The following is a 17,399-nucleotide window of genomic DNA, read 5'->3' as shown; positions in this document are numbered from 1 at the left end:
ACGTTGCTTAAATATTGTACCCACTTAATCAAGCCTTGTACCTACTTGTAAAAACTTTTATACCCACTTAATCAAGTTTGGTACCCACTTAATCAAGTTTGGTACCCATTTATTCAAGTTTTGTACCCACTTAACCATGTTTTGTACCTCAATATACTGGAATCAAATTTTGTACACACTTATTCAAGTTTTGTACCCATTTATACACGTTTTGTACCCAATTAATCAAGCCTTGTACCTACTTGTAAAAACTTTTGTACACACTTAATCAAGTTTTGTACCCACTTAATCAAGTTTGGTACCCATTTATTCAAGTTTTGTACCCACTTAACCATGTTTTGTACCTCATTATTCTGCTGCAAATTTTGTACCCACTTATTCAAGTTTTGTACCCATTTATACACGTTTTGTACCTACTTAGGCACCCTTTTATACCTCTTTGCTCTGGATTCAAATATTGTACCCACTTAATCAAGCTTTGTACCCACTTAATCAAGCTTTGTACCTAATAATGCCATGATTTTATTTTTGTACCCACTTATTCAAGTTTAGTACCCACTAATTGCTCGTTTTGTACCCACTTAATACTGTTTTGTTCCTCATTGTTCTGGGGGAAAAAATTAATTCAAATTATCATCCATACATGATTAATCCATACAACCACATTATCATCCATACATACATAAATCTTAAGGGAAAAGTGAATAAATCAAATTGTGAACATTCAACCGAAACACATGCTTTGTTTTGGCCCTCCGTAAACTTTGTTTTGGCGATGCCGTTAACTTTCTCGACCTCCACGAGCAACATTTTTGTTCTACAAAAAAAATTGCAACTTTATCATGACAAATGCAAAGACATTGAAAAAATATTAAATCAAGATTAAGTATAATACCTTAGCTAAAGGACAACTCGTTATATAATGTCCTTTTCCCTTACAAAACCCACAAAATCTTTGTTTTTTTATACTCTTTTCTTGTGCTATCTCCACTCCCGACTTAATTCTAGTAGCATGTGCTGGTCGTCCCTTCGTGGCAACAGGCTTATCTGGATCACGAATAGTGATTTGAGTTGCTTCCTCTATAGAGATGGGTATGGATGAAGTAGGCATCTTATTGCTGGCATTGCTCTCATTTCCATTGTCGTTATGTTCCTTCTCAATCTTGGAATTCTCAACTTCTTCAAAAAATGAGTCTAAAAAAGCACTAAACTTATCATGAAGTGTACTTGAAGTCAATGTATCTTCTAGTGCCTTGTTACATCTACTCCTAAGGGCCCAATGTTTAATGATAGATAGTTGGTCTTCACTATTTGTAATGCAATTTCTAACAACTCCGCAACCAACATGTCTTGCTTTAATTGTCCATCGTTGCATGATATATCTTGATGGAATTTCTAATACTTGCTTCTTTACTAAAATGTGCAAGCTATGTTTGCATAATATACCTTCCATCTCAAATCTCGCACAAGAGCACTTAATTCTTTTTTCTTTGGATGTATCGAAAACAACATGATGCTTTACTATCTTCTTGCTTTCAGCCTCGCTATCTATATTCCAAACGGCATAAGTAGCACTTGCGCCGTCCTTCGACAACTTTTCATGAAGCATGGAGTAACTATCCTTGAGTTCTTTCTGAAAGATAGTAAACAGATTCTTCGTATAATTCTCCCGAGCTTGTTTTTCAATGGGATGTTCAATTATCAATGTAGGAACTGAGTTTGTGGACTTAAAATCTTGCTCAAGTTCAGCGGCTCGGCGAGCTCTGACAGCATTATCATACTGCTTAACAAAATCATGTAACTCGGTATTTACATTCACAAAATGATCAAAAAAAGCATTAATTCCCTCACTCCGCTGAGTAGATGTCATTCCTGCAGTAAAAGTGTCTTTAAGATACACTGGAGCCCAATGATCTCGATGATTGTATAAATTTACTAACCAACTCCTTTTATCTGCACCATATTTGTCCCTCATTTCTTCCCAACGCTTTTCAAATTTTTCTTCCGATTTACTCCAATACCATTTGTTATACTTTACACCAACATCCTCACCATAATCATTATGCATTGATTGAAGATTTTGTAAGGCATTCCTACGAAGGTGCCAAGAACAAAAGCGATGGCGAGTTTTAGGAAAAACTTTGTGAATAGCACCACACATAGCTTTATCTTGATCAGTGATGATTGTTACTGGTGCTATACCCGACATACATTTTAACCATTGGCTAAATAACCATATAAACGTCTCCTCCGTTTCATCGGCCAGTAACGCACACCCAAATAGAGTAGACTGTCGATGATGGTTAACGCCCGTAAATGGTGCAAACGGCAATTTTAAATTGTTCGTTCTATATGTAACATCAAAGCAAACAACATCTCCAAATTGCAAGTAAGAAGTCCTCGACCTACCATCCATCCAAAAAACACTTCTCATCGTCCCATCATTTTCTAAATCAAGTGCGAAGTAAAATTGAGGATCAGATACCTTTTTCTCTTGAAATTGACGAACTATGTTCACGCACTCATGGCCGACGTTGTTTCTTCGTTTAAGTCTAAGTTGTGCTTGGCATTCTTGTTGAGTGAGAGAGCCTTGTTCATTGCCATGAGCAACGTCTACAACCTTACAAATGGCAGAAGGCCGTAAACCTTGATTGTCAAGAGTATCTATCAACCTTTTTGTCGATTGAGCTCGATGAAGTGTCCGATGTGAGTAGTGCTTCTTTACCCGAGTTGGGGTGGTTAATGGATGACCATTATGCTTACTGTTTAACTTTCGGACCACCCATTTTTCAGTGCTTCTATCAAGTCCAATAACCATCCTTGCGTTGCATCCACATCTTGTATCGAACTTTCGAATTACATTCCGACCATCTTCTCTTTTATCTTTTAAAGATTTAAAGCCTTCTTTGTCACATACAAATATTCTAGATAGGATTGCATCTTTCTTTCTCGACCAAGCTGTGTGACCCTTGCGAACACCAAATCCCTTAAGTCTGGCGTATGCATTGTAGAAATTATAAGCTTCCTCATGAGTAGAGAACTCCATTCCGATATATGGATCAACGCTGTTTAAATTATCTTCACCATTTTCAACGCCCATAAGCTCATCACCATTCTCCTCATGCTCGGATGCCTATAAAAATAGAGAAACAAAACTCATGCTAAAAGACAACTATTTTGGTATATGTCATTAGTTAGTAGTACACTATAAACAATAAGATATTATCACCTGAGGGGGAAGCCATGTTGTAGATAGTAGATCATGGTCCTGGCTTTTATCTTCTTCCATTGTTGCCTCACGTGAGAGAATTGGTGGAGTGTCTATACAAGCTATCAAATTATCACATATAAGAAGTTCAAAATCGCTCAAAAAACGTCATCAAGTTGATCTTTCAATTTCACTAAACAATTTCTAAACGATAGTTTAAACCAAATTTAAAGTTTATATCCAATTTAACAATACATGGCAAAAATAGCTCTAAATTATCCGGCTCGTAGCCATAGAGTGAGTGCTGCAAACCAAGTAATGTATGAGCTGAAATTAAAAGGAAGAAGATAGATCCAAGGAATATGCATGAGGGAAGATAGAACCATCATGAAATCCACTAGATCTAACAGGAACGCCAACTAGAACTAACATGCCTTGTAATAGAACTAACATCATCTCCATTAGAGCTAACATGCATCCCGGTAGCATTAACATGCATTTCAGTTAAAACTAATACATTAATTTAGAGCTAGCTAACATGCATTTCAGTTAGAACTAACACGTTAATTTAGACCTGATGCCTTACCTCGGTGGAGGCGAGCTCGATAGCGGCGAAGTGCGATGAGCCGGCGGCAACACTGAGGGAGGACGGCAAGCGCAGGCTGCGACGATTTCGGGAGGTGGAGAGGAGGGGGGAGGTGATGGCGAGGCAGACGTCGAGGGCTTGATCGATCTCCGGAGGCGGCGATGAACCTGAGGGCTGAGCTCGAATGCCGTCGGAGGCGTGGCTGATGACGAGGGGTGAGCTCGATGGCGAGGACGAGTAGACGGCGATGACCCGGCAGCGACGCTCAGCTGCGGTGATCTCGGGCGCTGGAGAGGAGGAGGGGAGGTGATGGCTAGGGCAAGGGGACGGCGGCGACGCTGATCGGGGACGTCGAGACACAGGCCGAGCTTGGGCGCCGGCGCTTTCGGGCGGTGGTGAGGGGGAGGAGGTCGGTGATGGCGACCGAATGCGCGATCTTGAGCCGGCGGCGACGCTGATCGGGGGCGGCGAGCTCCGGCGGCGATTTCGGGCGCTGGAGAGGAGGAGGCGGGAGGTGATGGCGCGATCTGGGCGGGAGAGATGAGAGAGGGGTAGGGATTTTGGGGGGATGGGATTTTCAACGAAGGGCTCAGATCTCTCTGAGGGGTTTTGAATAAACGGCCCAGATCGCGCATCCTCAGATGACAGCCTACGGAGTCACCGCAGATTCACTTGACCATAATATATATAATATATATATATAATATATATATATATAATATATTAATAATATAGTATATATATATATATATATATATATATGTATACATGTATATATATATGTAGTATGTAACATTTAATATATATATATATGTATCATGTATAGTATATATATATATAATATATATGTATCATGTATACTATATATATATAATATATATATATATATATATATATATATATATATATTATATATATATATACTATATATATATATATATATATACTATATATATAATACTATAATGATAGTTATATATATATATAACTATGTTATAGATGTATATATATATATATATAATATATATATATACATATATTAATATATATATATATATATAAGTAGTATTATATATATAATATATATATATAATATATATATATATATATATATATATATATATATTATATATATATAGGATAAATGGGTATGCTTGGTACTACACAAAGATATGTGCTGGTAGTGAGGGTGGATTAATATATATATATATATAATAATATATATATATAAATATATTATATATATATATATATATATATATATATATATATATATATATATATATATATATATATATTTATATATATTATAATATTATATATATATATATATATATATATATATATATATATATTATATATATATAATATATAGGAAATGGTATGCTTGGTACCAAGCACAAAAAGTTTGGCTGGTAAGTGAAGGTGAACATAATCCCCTTCAGCTCATTTAAATAATTGCATATCCTCCCTCATGCACCTCCTCAACCCATGTGAATGTAGTCCCTTATTTAATAGTGGAGGGATTGTGTCACCGCACTAACCAAAGCACAAAATTTATGCTTGTACCAAGCATTACCCATATTTCTCATATATATATATATATATAATTATATATATATATATATATATATATATATATTATAATATATATATATATATATTATATATATTAATGTTGTTCTTGTCAAAAATTGCTTTCTTCATTGTATAACTCATTACAACTTTGGTTGTTACAATAAGATCAAAAGATTAGTCTTTTTATAAGACTCTTTACACAATAAAAGAAATAAAAATTACAACTCTATCAAACAAATACAGGGAGATTGTTTATCGGTCTTCTGCTTGTGCAGTATCTTTGCCTGTGCCGGGGATTTTGATATCTGTGGACCGCCTTAGATCTGGATCTGGTTGATGAAAAATTGGGTCTTACCCGAAAGCAATTCTCTAAATTCGTGGACCGCCTAAGTGTCTCTAATTGTGAAGCTAACTAAAAAGGGTGGAATTGAAAACTAGAAGGAGGACTTACCCGAAAGCAATTCTCTAAATTCTTGATCTTCAATCCAAGACTTTCAAGCTCCAAGAGGTTCCTTCACAAGAAAAACACACAAGTTAAAGAACCAAATTAATAAAATCCTATTTTAGCACATTCCCCGGCAACGGCGCTAAAAACTTGATGTGGCATAATTATGTACCAAAATTGCATGTGCACAATTGATCAAGTTATAGTATAAAAGTTATCGATCCCACGAGGAAGGTGATTTTAAGAGATTATTAGAAATGATTCTTATGTTTTGTGCGTGACAATTAGGAATAAAGAATAAGTGTGAATGTGATGAGTGATTGTTGTGAATATATGCAAAAGATAATAAATTGAATTTTAGAGGAGAGAAGGAAGAATTAAAGAATAAATAAAATCACAAGGCAAGAAAGATGAATGAATAAAATCAAGAAATAAAACCAAGAATGAAAAGAAAATTTAAGAAAGTCAAGATGGAGGATTTAAAAGAGGTAAGAAATCTAGAATATAATCCACTAACCAATTTCAATTACAAAATATAAACTATTCTCTTTTTATCATATTTCAACTTAGATTTATTAAGCATAGATTATCAAACCATTTAAGAAAAGTGTAACCTATCAAATTATCATCTAAGTCAAAATTACTATTCATGATAAGAACAGCAATATGGTAATAATCCTAGAATTCATAAGCATAACCTATCAAACCATTTAAGATAAGCATAGATTATCAAATTCTTCTTCTACCGATTAGTTTTCTAGTTGATTATCCTAAACATGAACATTTTAAATGCAAGAGAATAATTCATACAATATAAAGAAAATTAGACTAGTTTCATACAATTCTAAGATTCCTACAAAAATTAAATTCACATCTTAAGAAATAAAAACAAGAAAAAGAACTAATTACAAAAATAAAAAGAAAAGAAAAATCTAAACTATGAACAAGAAATAAATCTAATTACAAAGAAAATAAAAATCTAAACTACAAAATATATTACAAAAGTTAAATGCAAGAAAATAAATCTACTCTATAAATTAAAGCGCAAAAAGAAATAAAAAGATAAGAAAATAAATCTACACTACAAGCATGAATTTAAATCTAACTAATAAGCAATAATAAAGAAATTACTAAAAAGAAATAAAAGAGAAAAGAAATGCAAACCTTCAATTTGCTCTTCATCTCCATCCTCATCATTCACCAAAGAGGAGAAAGAACAAATTTAAAGAGGAGAAAAATTATTATTATTAATTATAACTAAAGTTACAATTTTTGGAAGGCCTTCTCAATTAAGAGTAGCCATCCTCTCCAAAAGGAGTTATAAAAATTTTCACACCCTTAACCCCTCACTCTCTACCCCTATTTATAGTAATCATCAATGAATATGAGCCATTGGATTTGTCTTGAGCCCCAAGCAAAGCAATCTCCACCTTTGAATTTATTAGTGAAGAAATGAGTTGGAATTTGCTTTTTGTTCTTCTCTAGCCCAACATAGGAGGCCCATATGATTTTCAAAAACAAATAAAAATCAAGTGCAGCGGGTCCGATCATGGGGTTCTGCAGCAATCAAGTCCAATACAATTTTCTACAGCAATTCCGGCCCATGGAGCTTCATTTGATTTTCAAAAGAAAATGAAAATCCGCAGCAAAGTCCGACCTCCAATGATCAAATTCAACTCTCTGCAGCCTAGCCTAAGTCCGGTCCATGGAGAAAATCTGCAGCCCAAAACCGGTCTTGGCATTTGGCTTTGTTTGATGGGCTTTGGGCCTTCAAGCTCAAATATTTCACTTTAGAAAAAAATGAAAATCCAACTGCAGCCAAGTCTATGCATAGAACTCATGGGTGTAATCATCTTTGAGCTTAATCTTCATGGGCTTTTCCTTGATTTTGTGGCTTCTTCTTGAACATAATGTGCAGCAAGATGTGCAGGAGGTCATGGATTAAGAATGAGCTTTGTTTCTTTTTCTTTTTCCTTTGGGCCATCATTTGCTTGATGGGCTTCTAACCTTTCAATCATGGGCTTCTAAAATGCTACAAAATAGAGAAGAGAGATTTTTAAGGGGTTTTTATATTTAATAATATTTATTTATATTTTCATTCATTTATGTGCAAACTAAGCTAACAATAATTATTAATGGTATATTTATTCATGTAAAATAGATAATGAGGATATACAATTATAATAAAAATATGATTATCACGCGTTCATACAATTTTTTTTGAGAATAATGTTTCATATAAATCTTAATAGTCCATAGAAGTAATAGTGGTGCAAAAAGCTAGTATATTACTTATATATATATATATATATATATATATATATATATATATATATATATATATATATATATATAAAAAAACCTAAAAAGGAAGTAAAAAAAGTAAAGAAAAATAAAAAATAATAATCAAGAAAAAAATAAAAAAAATAAAAATTTAAAAAAATCAAAAGGAAAAAAAAATCATGTATACACACAACAAGTTAGGTCAAAATGCTAGATATCAAGAGATAAAATGCCTAAGCCATATCTTAGTCTTGTGAAACAATCTCTAGACAAAGGTTTTATAAAAATATCTACAAGTTGTTCATTAATAGGGGATAAATTCAATTTGAATATTCTCCTTAGCAATGTGGTCTATAACAAGATAATGTCGAACATTTATGTGTTTTGTGTGTGAATTATAGATTGACTTATTACTCAAATAAATAGTACTCTTAGTATCACATCTAAGAGGAACTTTCTTAAATGTAATGTCGTGATCCTAAAGATTCAAAGACATCCAATGAGCTTGTGAATAATAACTACCTAATGCAATATACTCAGCCTTTGTAGTAGACAAAGCTATACATGTTTTTTCCTACTGGACCAAAATACAACAAAATATCCTAAAAGATGTATTGTTCCATTAGTGATCTTTCTATTGGTATCACATCCAACATGAACACTATCAGAATATTCAATTAAATCAAAAGAATAACACATAAGAGGCCATAGACCAAAGTTTTGTATTTCAGTTAAATATTAAAAAAAATGCATTTTATAGCTTTCAAATGTGATTCTTTAGGAATGGCTTGAAACCTAGCGCAAAAAAAAAAAAAATCAGGACGAGAAGCGGTAAGATATAAGAGACTATTAATCATTCTTTTGTATATCTTTTCTTGCCTCATCCTTTATAAGCTTTAGCGAAGGACTCATAGGAGTTGAAGCAGATTTCAGACTATCTATACCAAAATGTTTTAAAAGCTCTTTCATGTATTTCTCCCGTGAAATAAACCTTCCATCTTTTGTTTGCTTCACCTGAAATCCTAAAAAGTAATTTAGCTCTCTCATCATGCTCATCATGAACTCGTCCTGCTAATTTATTAAACTTATGGCAATTATCCTTATAGTAGCTCCAAATATAATATCATCAACATGTACTTGCACACTAAGGATATCTTTATCAATAAATTGAACGACGACTAAGGTGTTGTCTGCAAACCTCTTCTTAAAATTATGTTTAAGCAAATTAGAACTTAGAAGATCATACCAAAACCATGGTACTTGTTTAAGACCATACAAAGCTTTATTTAACTTATACATATGATATGAAAAAGTATAGTCAATGAAACCAGGGGGTTGTTCTACACAGACTTCTTCTTTCAAGTACCCATTTAGAAAGACACTTTTTACATCCATTTGATATAGCTTAAAACTTTTATATAACAAGAAAATTCAAATAAGATCATGGTGGTTTCAACTCTAGAAACTAGAGTAAAAAGATTCATCGAAATCAATCCCTTCTATTTGATTGTAACATTTAGCAACAAGTCTAGCATTATTTCTCACGACCTACGCTTTTCATCCAATTGTTTTTAAAAACCCATTTAGTTCCTATAATAGGATCTTTAGGTTTAGCAACTAAATTTTAAACTTTATTTCTTGTGAATTGATTAAGCTCTTCTTGCAAGATAATTATTTAATTATTATTATATATTGCTTTATTCACATTCTTTGCTTCAATCTCAGATATGAAATTCACATAAGCACAAAATTCACCTAGAAAGGAATGATAATTTTTACCTTCACCTACCTTTGTGGTTGTCATTGAGCAATAATAATCATTCAAATGAGTAAGTGGTTGACAATTTCTTTTTGGATGGTCTCTTTTTGAAGTTATTTGCTAATTTTCTGATTTGGTTAGAACTTGGATATCTTTTGCTTCAATATTTTCCTTTATTTCCTCATTTTTCTATTGTACCTCATATTATGCTTTCTTCTCACCTTCCTCTAAAATCTTTTCTCCTTCAACATGTATATTTGGATTCATCACAAGATAGTCGTATGCACTGTCGACCAAAACATTAGAAGTGTGAGATTCATCAAACTTAACATGGATAGACTCTTCAAGAATTTTAATTTTTTGTTATGAACTCTATAAGCTTTACTACAAGAAGAGTATCCTAAAAATACACACTCATCAGCTTTAGAATCGAAATTTTCTAATTGATCTCTTGTGTTTAAAGATAGCATTTACAATATAAAACGCAAAGATGTGAAACATTTGGAGAAATTTGATGATAAAGCTCATAAAAAGTTTTATTTAGCATTGGCCGAAGATAAGCTCTATTATTCACATAGCATGCTACATTAATTGCCTCAACCCAAAGGTGTTTTGGTAACTTATACTCATTTAACATGGTTCTACCCATTTCTTGTGAAGTTTGATTCTTCTCATCAAAAAACCCTATTTTATTGTGGGGTTCAAGAAGAATAATACTCATGAGTGATACCTTTGTTAACACAATGTTATTAAAAAATTTTATTTTTAAATTCTACGAGACATTTTTCTTTTTCAACTTTATTTGAAAATTTTTAATTTTTTTAAAACATTCACTCTTTTTGGCTAGAAACATTATCCATGTAAATATAACATAATCATCAACCACTACTAAATAGTAAAAACTTTGTGTGGACACTGGTCTAAAAAGATCTACGTGAAGTAATTACAAATGTTTAGAAGTGCTTACAAGATTCTTCAATCTATGAGGGTATTTTATGAATTTACCTTTTGTGCAAGCCTCACATAAACTCACACTTTTAAAAGTTGTAACAAACAAATGTCTAACTAATTCTTTCATTGAGAGTTTTAGTAATAAACCTATGCTTGCATGTCCAAGTCTCTTTTGCCAAATCACACCATCCTCTCCTCCTACAACCAAACATTTTTATAGTGTCAGATTTAATATCATTGAAGTTTAAAGTATACACAATATCATGTCTCTTCCCTAGAAACACAATCAAACCGGCTTTTAAATCAATAATTTACAAAGTAGATTTAAAAACATAGACAAACCTTTGTCACAGAGCTGACTAATAAAAATAAGATTGTACTTTAAACCATCAATAAATAAAACCTTAAAGAGTTTAAAGGAATTATTATCTATATCACCAACTCCTATAATCTTGTCATTATTCTCAAAAGTCACATCTCCACCTTTGTTTTTATCAACACTAAGAAACAAGCCTTTCTTACCTATCATATTTCGAAAACATCCTAAATTTAAATACTATGCACTCCCTTGTTCCTTAGATCTCCACTGGACTTCTTAATATGAGTTTTTACTATCTAAATCTTTCATAATTTGAACATTAGCCATAAGACAATTACGTTTATCATTGGCATTTGAGTCATCATTTGAATCTTCTTCTTTACTCGAGAAATCCCATAATGTTTCCTTGAAGCTTTTGTTATTTCCTTTGTAATCATTCTTGTTGAGAGGACATCCATTTTTGTAATGTCCAAGTATCCAACAATGATGGTAGATAACTTTAGAATCTGAATTTTCATATTTAGTTTTCCTTACCTTTGTGAAACTTTAATTCCATTCATTTTGCATAAATTTTTTCCCATCTTTCGTCTTTAGGAACGATTTGAATCCTTTAACTACTACTCCCATCTCACTCTTATTATCATTATAAGAGTTCGAGCTTGATTCTTTCTTCTTTTTGGATTATGATTTCTCCTTTTTGGCCTTTAGGGCTAATGATTTTCTCTTAAAATCATCTTGCGGAGCATCTTTTCTCTCTTTTAATTGAATTTCATACATGAGAAGATTACCTACAAGATTTTCAAAAGTTAACTTAGAAAATTTTTATAATCCTTCAGTAGCCGCTATCTTAGGTTCCCAATCCCTAGATAAAGAATGATTTTTTTTTGCAAAGCTCCTTTTTATCGTACTCCTTTCTCAAAGCTTTGGATTTGTTCACGATGTCGGTGAATCATATGAACATACATTGAATGCTCTCTAAGGCCTTCATCTTGAAAACTTCATATTTATTGACAAACATAGTAAGTTTCGCCTCTTTAACTTGTGATGTTCCTTTGTGTGTAATCTCCAGTGTTTTCTAAATTCCCTATGCAGTAGTATAATTTGAAACGCAGTTAAATTCTTTAGTAGTTGAGAAGCAGTAAAGAGTATTCATAGTTTTAGCATTTAAATAATAAAACTTTTTATCGGGAGGAGTCCACTTGTCTCTAGGAGTAACAATGGTGACCTCTTCTATAATGGCAGTCGGTTCACAATAGATATTATCTATGCTATTCCAATCGTCATAATTAGTGGATAAAAAAAAGATTTTTATACAATGCTTTCCAATAGATGTAATTTATCCCATCAAAAAGTGGAGGTCGGTTTACAGCGTGTCCCTTGGGAAAAGCCCTTGTGATGGTAAGACTAGATATCTTTACCTTAGGTTTTTAATACCTAAAGATGGGTAATGCGACTCTAATATCACTTGTTGGGACTGAGATATAAGTCTAGAGGGAGGGGTGGGGGTTAATAGCTTTGCTATAGATTTTCGCTAAAAAATAGAGTTTACAATGAAAATAATGTCAAAATAAAAATGAAAAACCAAACCAAATATAAACCAGAGAATACACGAGATTTTATAGTGGTTCGGATATAAATCATACATCCACTCTTTCTTTTCATGAAGGGTCTTCCTCACTATGATCAGAGTTCTCTTGAATCACGACTAGATTTAATAAGCTTATGAAGACCACACCTTCGTATCTGCTTGAAACGAGTTGTCTAACCTAACTCATCACACATGAGTAACACCTAGGCTAGTAACACCTAGGCCTAGCTAGTCCCAACTCTTAATTATCATTGGCTTGAGTACACTGTAAAAGCAACATAAAACATACCAACCAAAACAATTTAAGTGCAAAAATCAAAACGATCTTACAGCCTTTTTTAAGCAAACTATTCTTCAAAAGAATCAAAGTGAAGCTGGATGAAAAAGTACTAATGATGTTGAATCCAATGGCAACTCTCCTCGCTAAAATAATTCAAGATGCTAAGCGCAATGAGAAAGAGTTTGACGAGGCTCCTGGGATTAAATCACAAATCAACTTCACACAAACCCTAGAATAAAGTCTCTCTCTTTTTCTCAATGCAAGAACCTCTCCAAAATATGATTTCTTTTTGTCTTATATAGCCTTCGATAATAAAGGAAAGGAATATAAGAATTATAGTAGAACTTGGAAATGAAAGGGGTCGATGAATTATTGAGATTAAAATATCAAATCTGTCAAAATACGTCGTCACCATCAATGGTTAAACACGAGCATCAATGGTCCCCTATCCACCATAGATGGTTACTTTATAATTCACGATGAGCTAAAATCTGGTTTCTAGAATTCATCATGTGTGCATTGTAGTCCATCAATGGTATAGCTGATCATCAATGGTTCTCTGTAGTCCATTGATGGTTCTAATTCCTGTTTCTATTTCTCTCTGACAGTGCACAACAATCCATCAATTGACTCATGATCATTGATGGTGTCCTCGTGACCATCAATGCTGTGTTGGCTGAAATAACATGAATGTTGATTTTTGCATCGTTCTGCCTTGTATCTTTCGTACAACTATTTATAGTTGTAATATATCATCTCAAACAATCTTCAGTAACAAATGAGATTTTGTGATTACTCAAACAATAGATATTGTGCGAACTACCAAATATAACACACCTTAATACAAATAAACATTCAAAAAATATATACCTAACTCAAGTCAAATCACATTTTCACTCACAAGAATTACCGATACCGCTTGCCAAATAGTCACACTTTTACATTGTAATATCCTTGATCAAATTGCATGTGTTAAAGAGTTGATTGATAGAGTGAAGCAAAAATTCAGCTTGAGAGAAAAAGCTGAGGGGAATCAATTGAATGCAAGTCATCTGCAAGAAAAAACTTTAGACCAAACTTATCTGGTAACAACATACTAAATTTATGTAGAACACAATGAATAAATTTGTCTCATGAAACAATTTTTAAATCAACAATTTCTCATGGTTTTACGAGCACTAGATGCATCAATGACACATACAAACAAAGGAAGTAATTTGGTCCACAGTCAACATATAACAAGAGCTAATCTGCACTGATGCTTATAAGAGTATACTTCAAAACTTCTATTAAAATGTACTAATGTCGACAACTTCGATCACAAGAAAATTACAACTATCATAGAACCGAAGGCCATCCATCCACACTTTAAAATGAAGAAAACACTTCAAAATCATATAATTCTCTTCATGATATAAAAAGAATTCCTCAATCAACAAGCAACCTGAAAATTTAGTGGAGTCATCTTGAACGCTCTATCCCACGCATACTGAAACTTGACAGACTGAGAGCTCAGGATGCCCTTCCCATCATTTACCAGATAACCATCGCGGTCCCTTCTAAACATATTCGGGTCTACATTGGTAGTGCTCGCGAAGCCCTCTGAGTTCAAGAACACGTTGATCAGTGTACATCGGCAATTGTTCTTGATCTCCACCTCGAACACTGAATCGTATCTGAACATCTTTCCGGTGTTTGTGATCCCAATCTCGATGCTTGAGAAGTCACATCTCTGGCCGTTCACTGTCAATTTCGAAACAATGTAAAAATATAGTATGACAAATATATATCTTCCCATGTAAACATATATATGACTGTTCTATCGAAAATTGATGACTAAATCAAATAATTGTTGATTATTTCACTAGAAACTGAAAATGACGGTGAAGTGTTACTTTTAAAACATTAGAGGATATTTCTGTCGATCATGCAAAACATAGGAGGACCCTATGTAATTTACCAAAAGGAGAAATCATAAAAAATTTCATGAAACAGTCTTAAGAGGGATACCTTTCAGAAAGAAGAAGAGAAGGACAGCAGACAGCAGAAGCTTAGTTGCCATCTCTAGCGTCCGAATGTTTCTTAGTTTTGAGTTTTTTTAGAGTTGGTGGATGGAATGGAACATAGATGTTCTCTAAGTATATATAGATACTGAAGGCGATATGTATCATCTTCCTCCATCAATCTTTTTCAGTTCAACAATACATTGAAAGCGATCGAGGCTGTTTTGCATAGATACCCTCAAAATTTTGGTTTTGGCTAACGCACAATGCAATTTTCAGCGCTACCATAAATGTAGATGCGAAAGAAAAAAATTGAATACAAATTCGAAGTCTGGGGCAATGTATGTGTATAAATTCTGAAAAAAGAATTTTGAAGGGTATAACAGCAAAAGATGCTTAACTTATTATGTGGGATTACTTATCCTAAAATCAGGACCATTCCATTTTTTATAACCATTTTTTTAATAGGATGACCAATGGAAAACAATTACTTACAAAACCTTTATTGACCCTAGACAGCGAGGACATGCTTGGTCCTGCTCTTGAATTATTATGTTATTAAATTATTATAACCCTTCTAATTTTATTCAAGAAGGTATAAGGAAATATCTAATGTGAATACTTTGTTGCTTTCAATAGACAGGTCTCTTGCCTTAAAAAAATAATAATAATCCAAGATAATCCTCACCAAGACTACACAAGACTCATTTCTCAGTCAATAAATAAGTACGTGACCATTTGCTGAGTATCTTTCCTTGAAGAAAAGGGTTCACCAAAGTCACTATCTATGTCAGAACTAACCAAATACATAAACAGGCGTATGGTAGACTGAAACTCAGTTTAGACTATGAATATCTCCTACATCCTTCATCCTTGGCAAGAGAGGTCATTGCATCTATGCGCATAATTATTAAATTTAGGAGTGGCTATTGCCGTGAATTTGGTTAAAAAATTCATAGATTGAAAACACATTATAGCAATGATAGCTATTAAAAAAAGAATTACAGTTAATGTAGTTCGACCGTTGAAATGTGTATTTTTTTTGGTAAATGAAAAATGTGTATTTACTCTGGAACATAATGTATAATCTTTCACAATAAAAACTTGAGAAGTAAGTTTGTCCATGATTTTCCATGGAATGTGGGCCTAAGAGAAATGAGATTACAACACAGAATCTTCCAGTGCAATTCTATTCAACTAATATGTTCTTGCATATCAATATATACAAGTGCGATGAATTTGGTTAAAGAGATGAGTGGCAACAACAGTTCTTAAAAAGTAATAGAATTATTATAGTTTGATTGCACAATGTTTAATTATTTGGAACTTAATGTGTTAGCTCTTATAGTATACAGCTTGAAGTAATTTTGTCCATGCCTTTCTGTGGAATTTGGTTTTGAGCAACAATGAGAATAAATCACAGACTCTTGTGCAATCCTATGCCATCGCTTTTGGGTCAGTTTTGGACGAGGAGGTAAGGGATTGTTTGGTCCGCCGCAAGTATTAATTGCAGTGAAAGTCCAAGTTGTATGCAGCTGCAGTTTCTGTAGGTGTCCCAACTGCTGTTACGTGCAATGCAATTGTAGTTGCAGTTGCTTGGTTAAATTATAAATTTTTGTAATGTGCAATGCAATTTGTTGTCGCAGGTGTTTCTTTTGGAATATCAAGTGTTTAATTTCTTTCGTGGTTGGTTATAGTTGGAGTTGCTGTCAGCAGCCTAACTTTGTTGAAAAAAAGTGGACGGGCCCCACAAACCAAAATTTAGGCACCATTCCTGTCTAAGTTTGAAAAATTAAAAGTTGCACAGTAAAATAATATTATTTTAATAGTGCATAGTATTTTCCCAAACACTATAAATAGACCCAAAAACTCTTAAGGAAAAATTCGTTCTACAAACAACTCCTCATATAGAAAAGAGAGAAAAATAGAGAGAGTTTCTCCTTGTAAAGAGAGATTGTAACTTCTAAGTTTTTTCTCATAGTGGATTCTTCTATCATTGCCTGTGGTTTTTACCCTAAATTCATTGAGGGAGTTTTCCATGTAAATCTATGTGTTCTTTTTATCTCTACTATTCGCTGAGGTCCTATTCTAGTGGGCCCCGAGTTTGTCCCAGCAAGTGGTATTAGAGCTTGGTTTAGGGTGCTTGTATCTACTTATCGTATGCTCTATGGCTGCCACTAAAAGTGGTCCCTCCACATCAGAAAATAAGTTAGATTATCACTTACCCTTTGAAGGCGATGGGTACTATTCGCGAGCACGATACTGTTCACAAGGACATTACTATTCACAAGTACGAAATTATTCACGAATACGGTTACTGTTCATAAATACAGTTACTATTTACGTGAAATAGTAAGCAGTTACTGTTCGTGGTAGAAGCAATGGCGGCAAAGTTTGAG

At 33.3% G+C, this 17,399-nt stretch overlaps 2 protein-coding genes across 2 annotated transcripts; both read right to left on the bottom strand.

Annotated features, from left to right (window-relative positions):
- On the bottom strand, positions 588–3,585 carry LOC109824325 (protein FAR1-RELATED SEQUENCE 5-like). Its single transcript, XM_020390899.1, has 2 exons — positions 3,230–3,585; positions 588–3,133 (listed from the first exon to the last, which is right to left on the bottom strand). The coding sequence occupies exons 1-2, from the start codon at positions 3,287–3,289 to the stop codon at positions 872–874; spliced, it is 2,322 nt and encodes a 773-aa protein (XP_020246488.1). The 5' UTR covers positions 3,290–3,585; the 3' UTR covers positions 588–871.
- On the bottom strand, positions 14,096–15,116 carry LOC109824605 (TPD1 protein homolog 1-like). Its single transcript, XM_020391235.1, has 2 exons — positions 15,008–15,116; positions 14,096–14,740 (listed from the first exon to the last, which is right to left on the bottom strand). Exons 1-2 carry the CDS (start codon positions 15,057–15,059, stop codon positions 14,430–14,432), a joined length of 363 nt encoding a protein of 120 aa, XP_020246824.1. The 5' UTR covers positions 15,060–15,116; the 3' UTR covers positions 14,096–14,429.

This window comes from Asparagus officinalis, chromosome 9 (genome assembly GCF_001876935.1).
Source record: "Asparagus officinalis chromosome 9, Aspof.V1, whole genome shotgun sequence".
Taxonomy (NCBI): domain Eukaryota; kingdom Viridiplantae; phylum Streptophyta; class Magnoliopsida; order Asparagales; family Asparagaceae; genus Asparagus; species Asparagus officinalis.
Note: the sequence above shows the minus strand (reverse complement) of the source record. Positions and strands in the feature narration are given on the sequence as shown.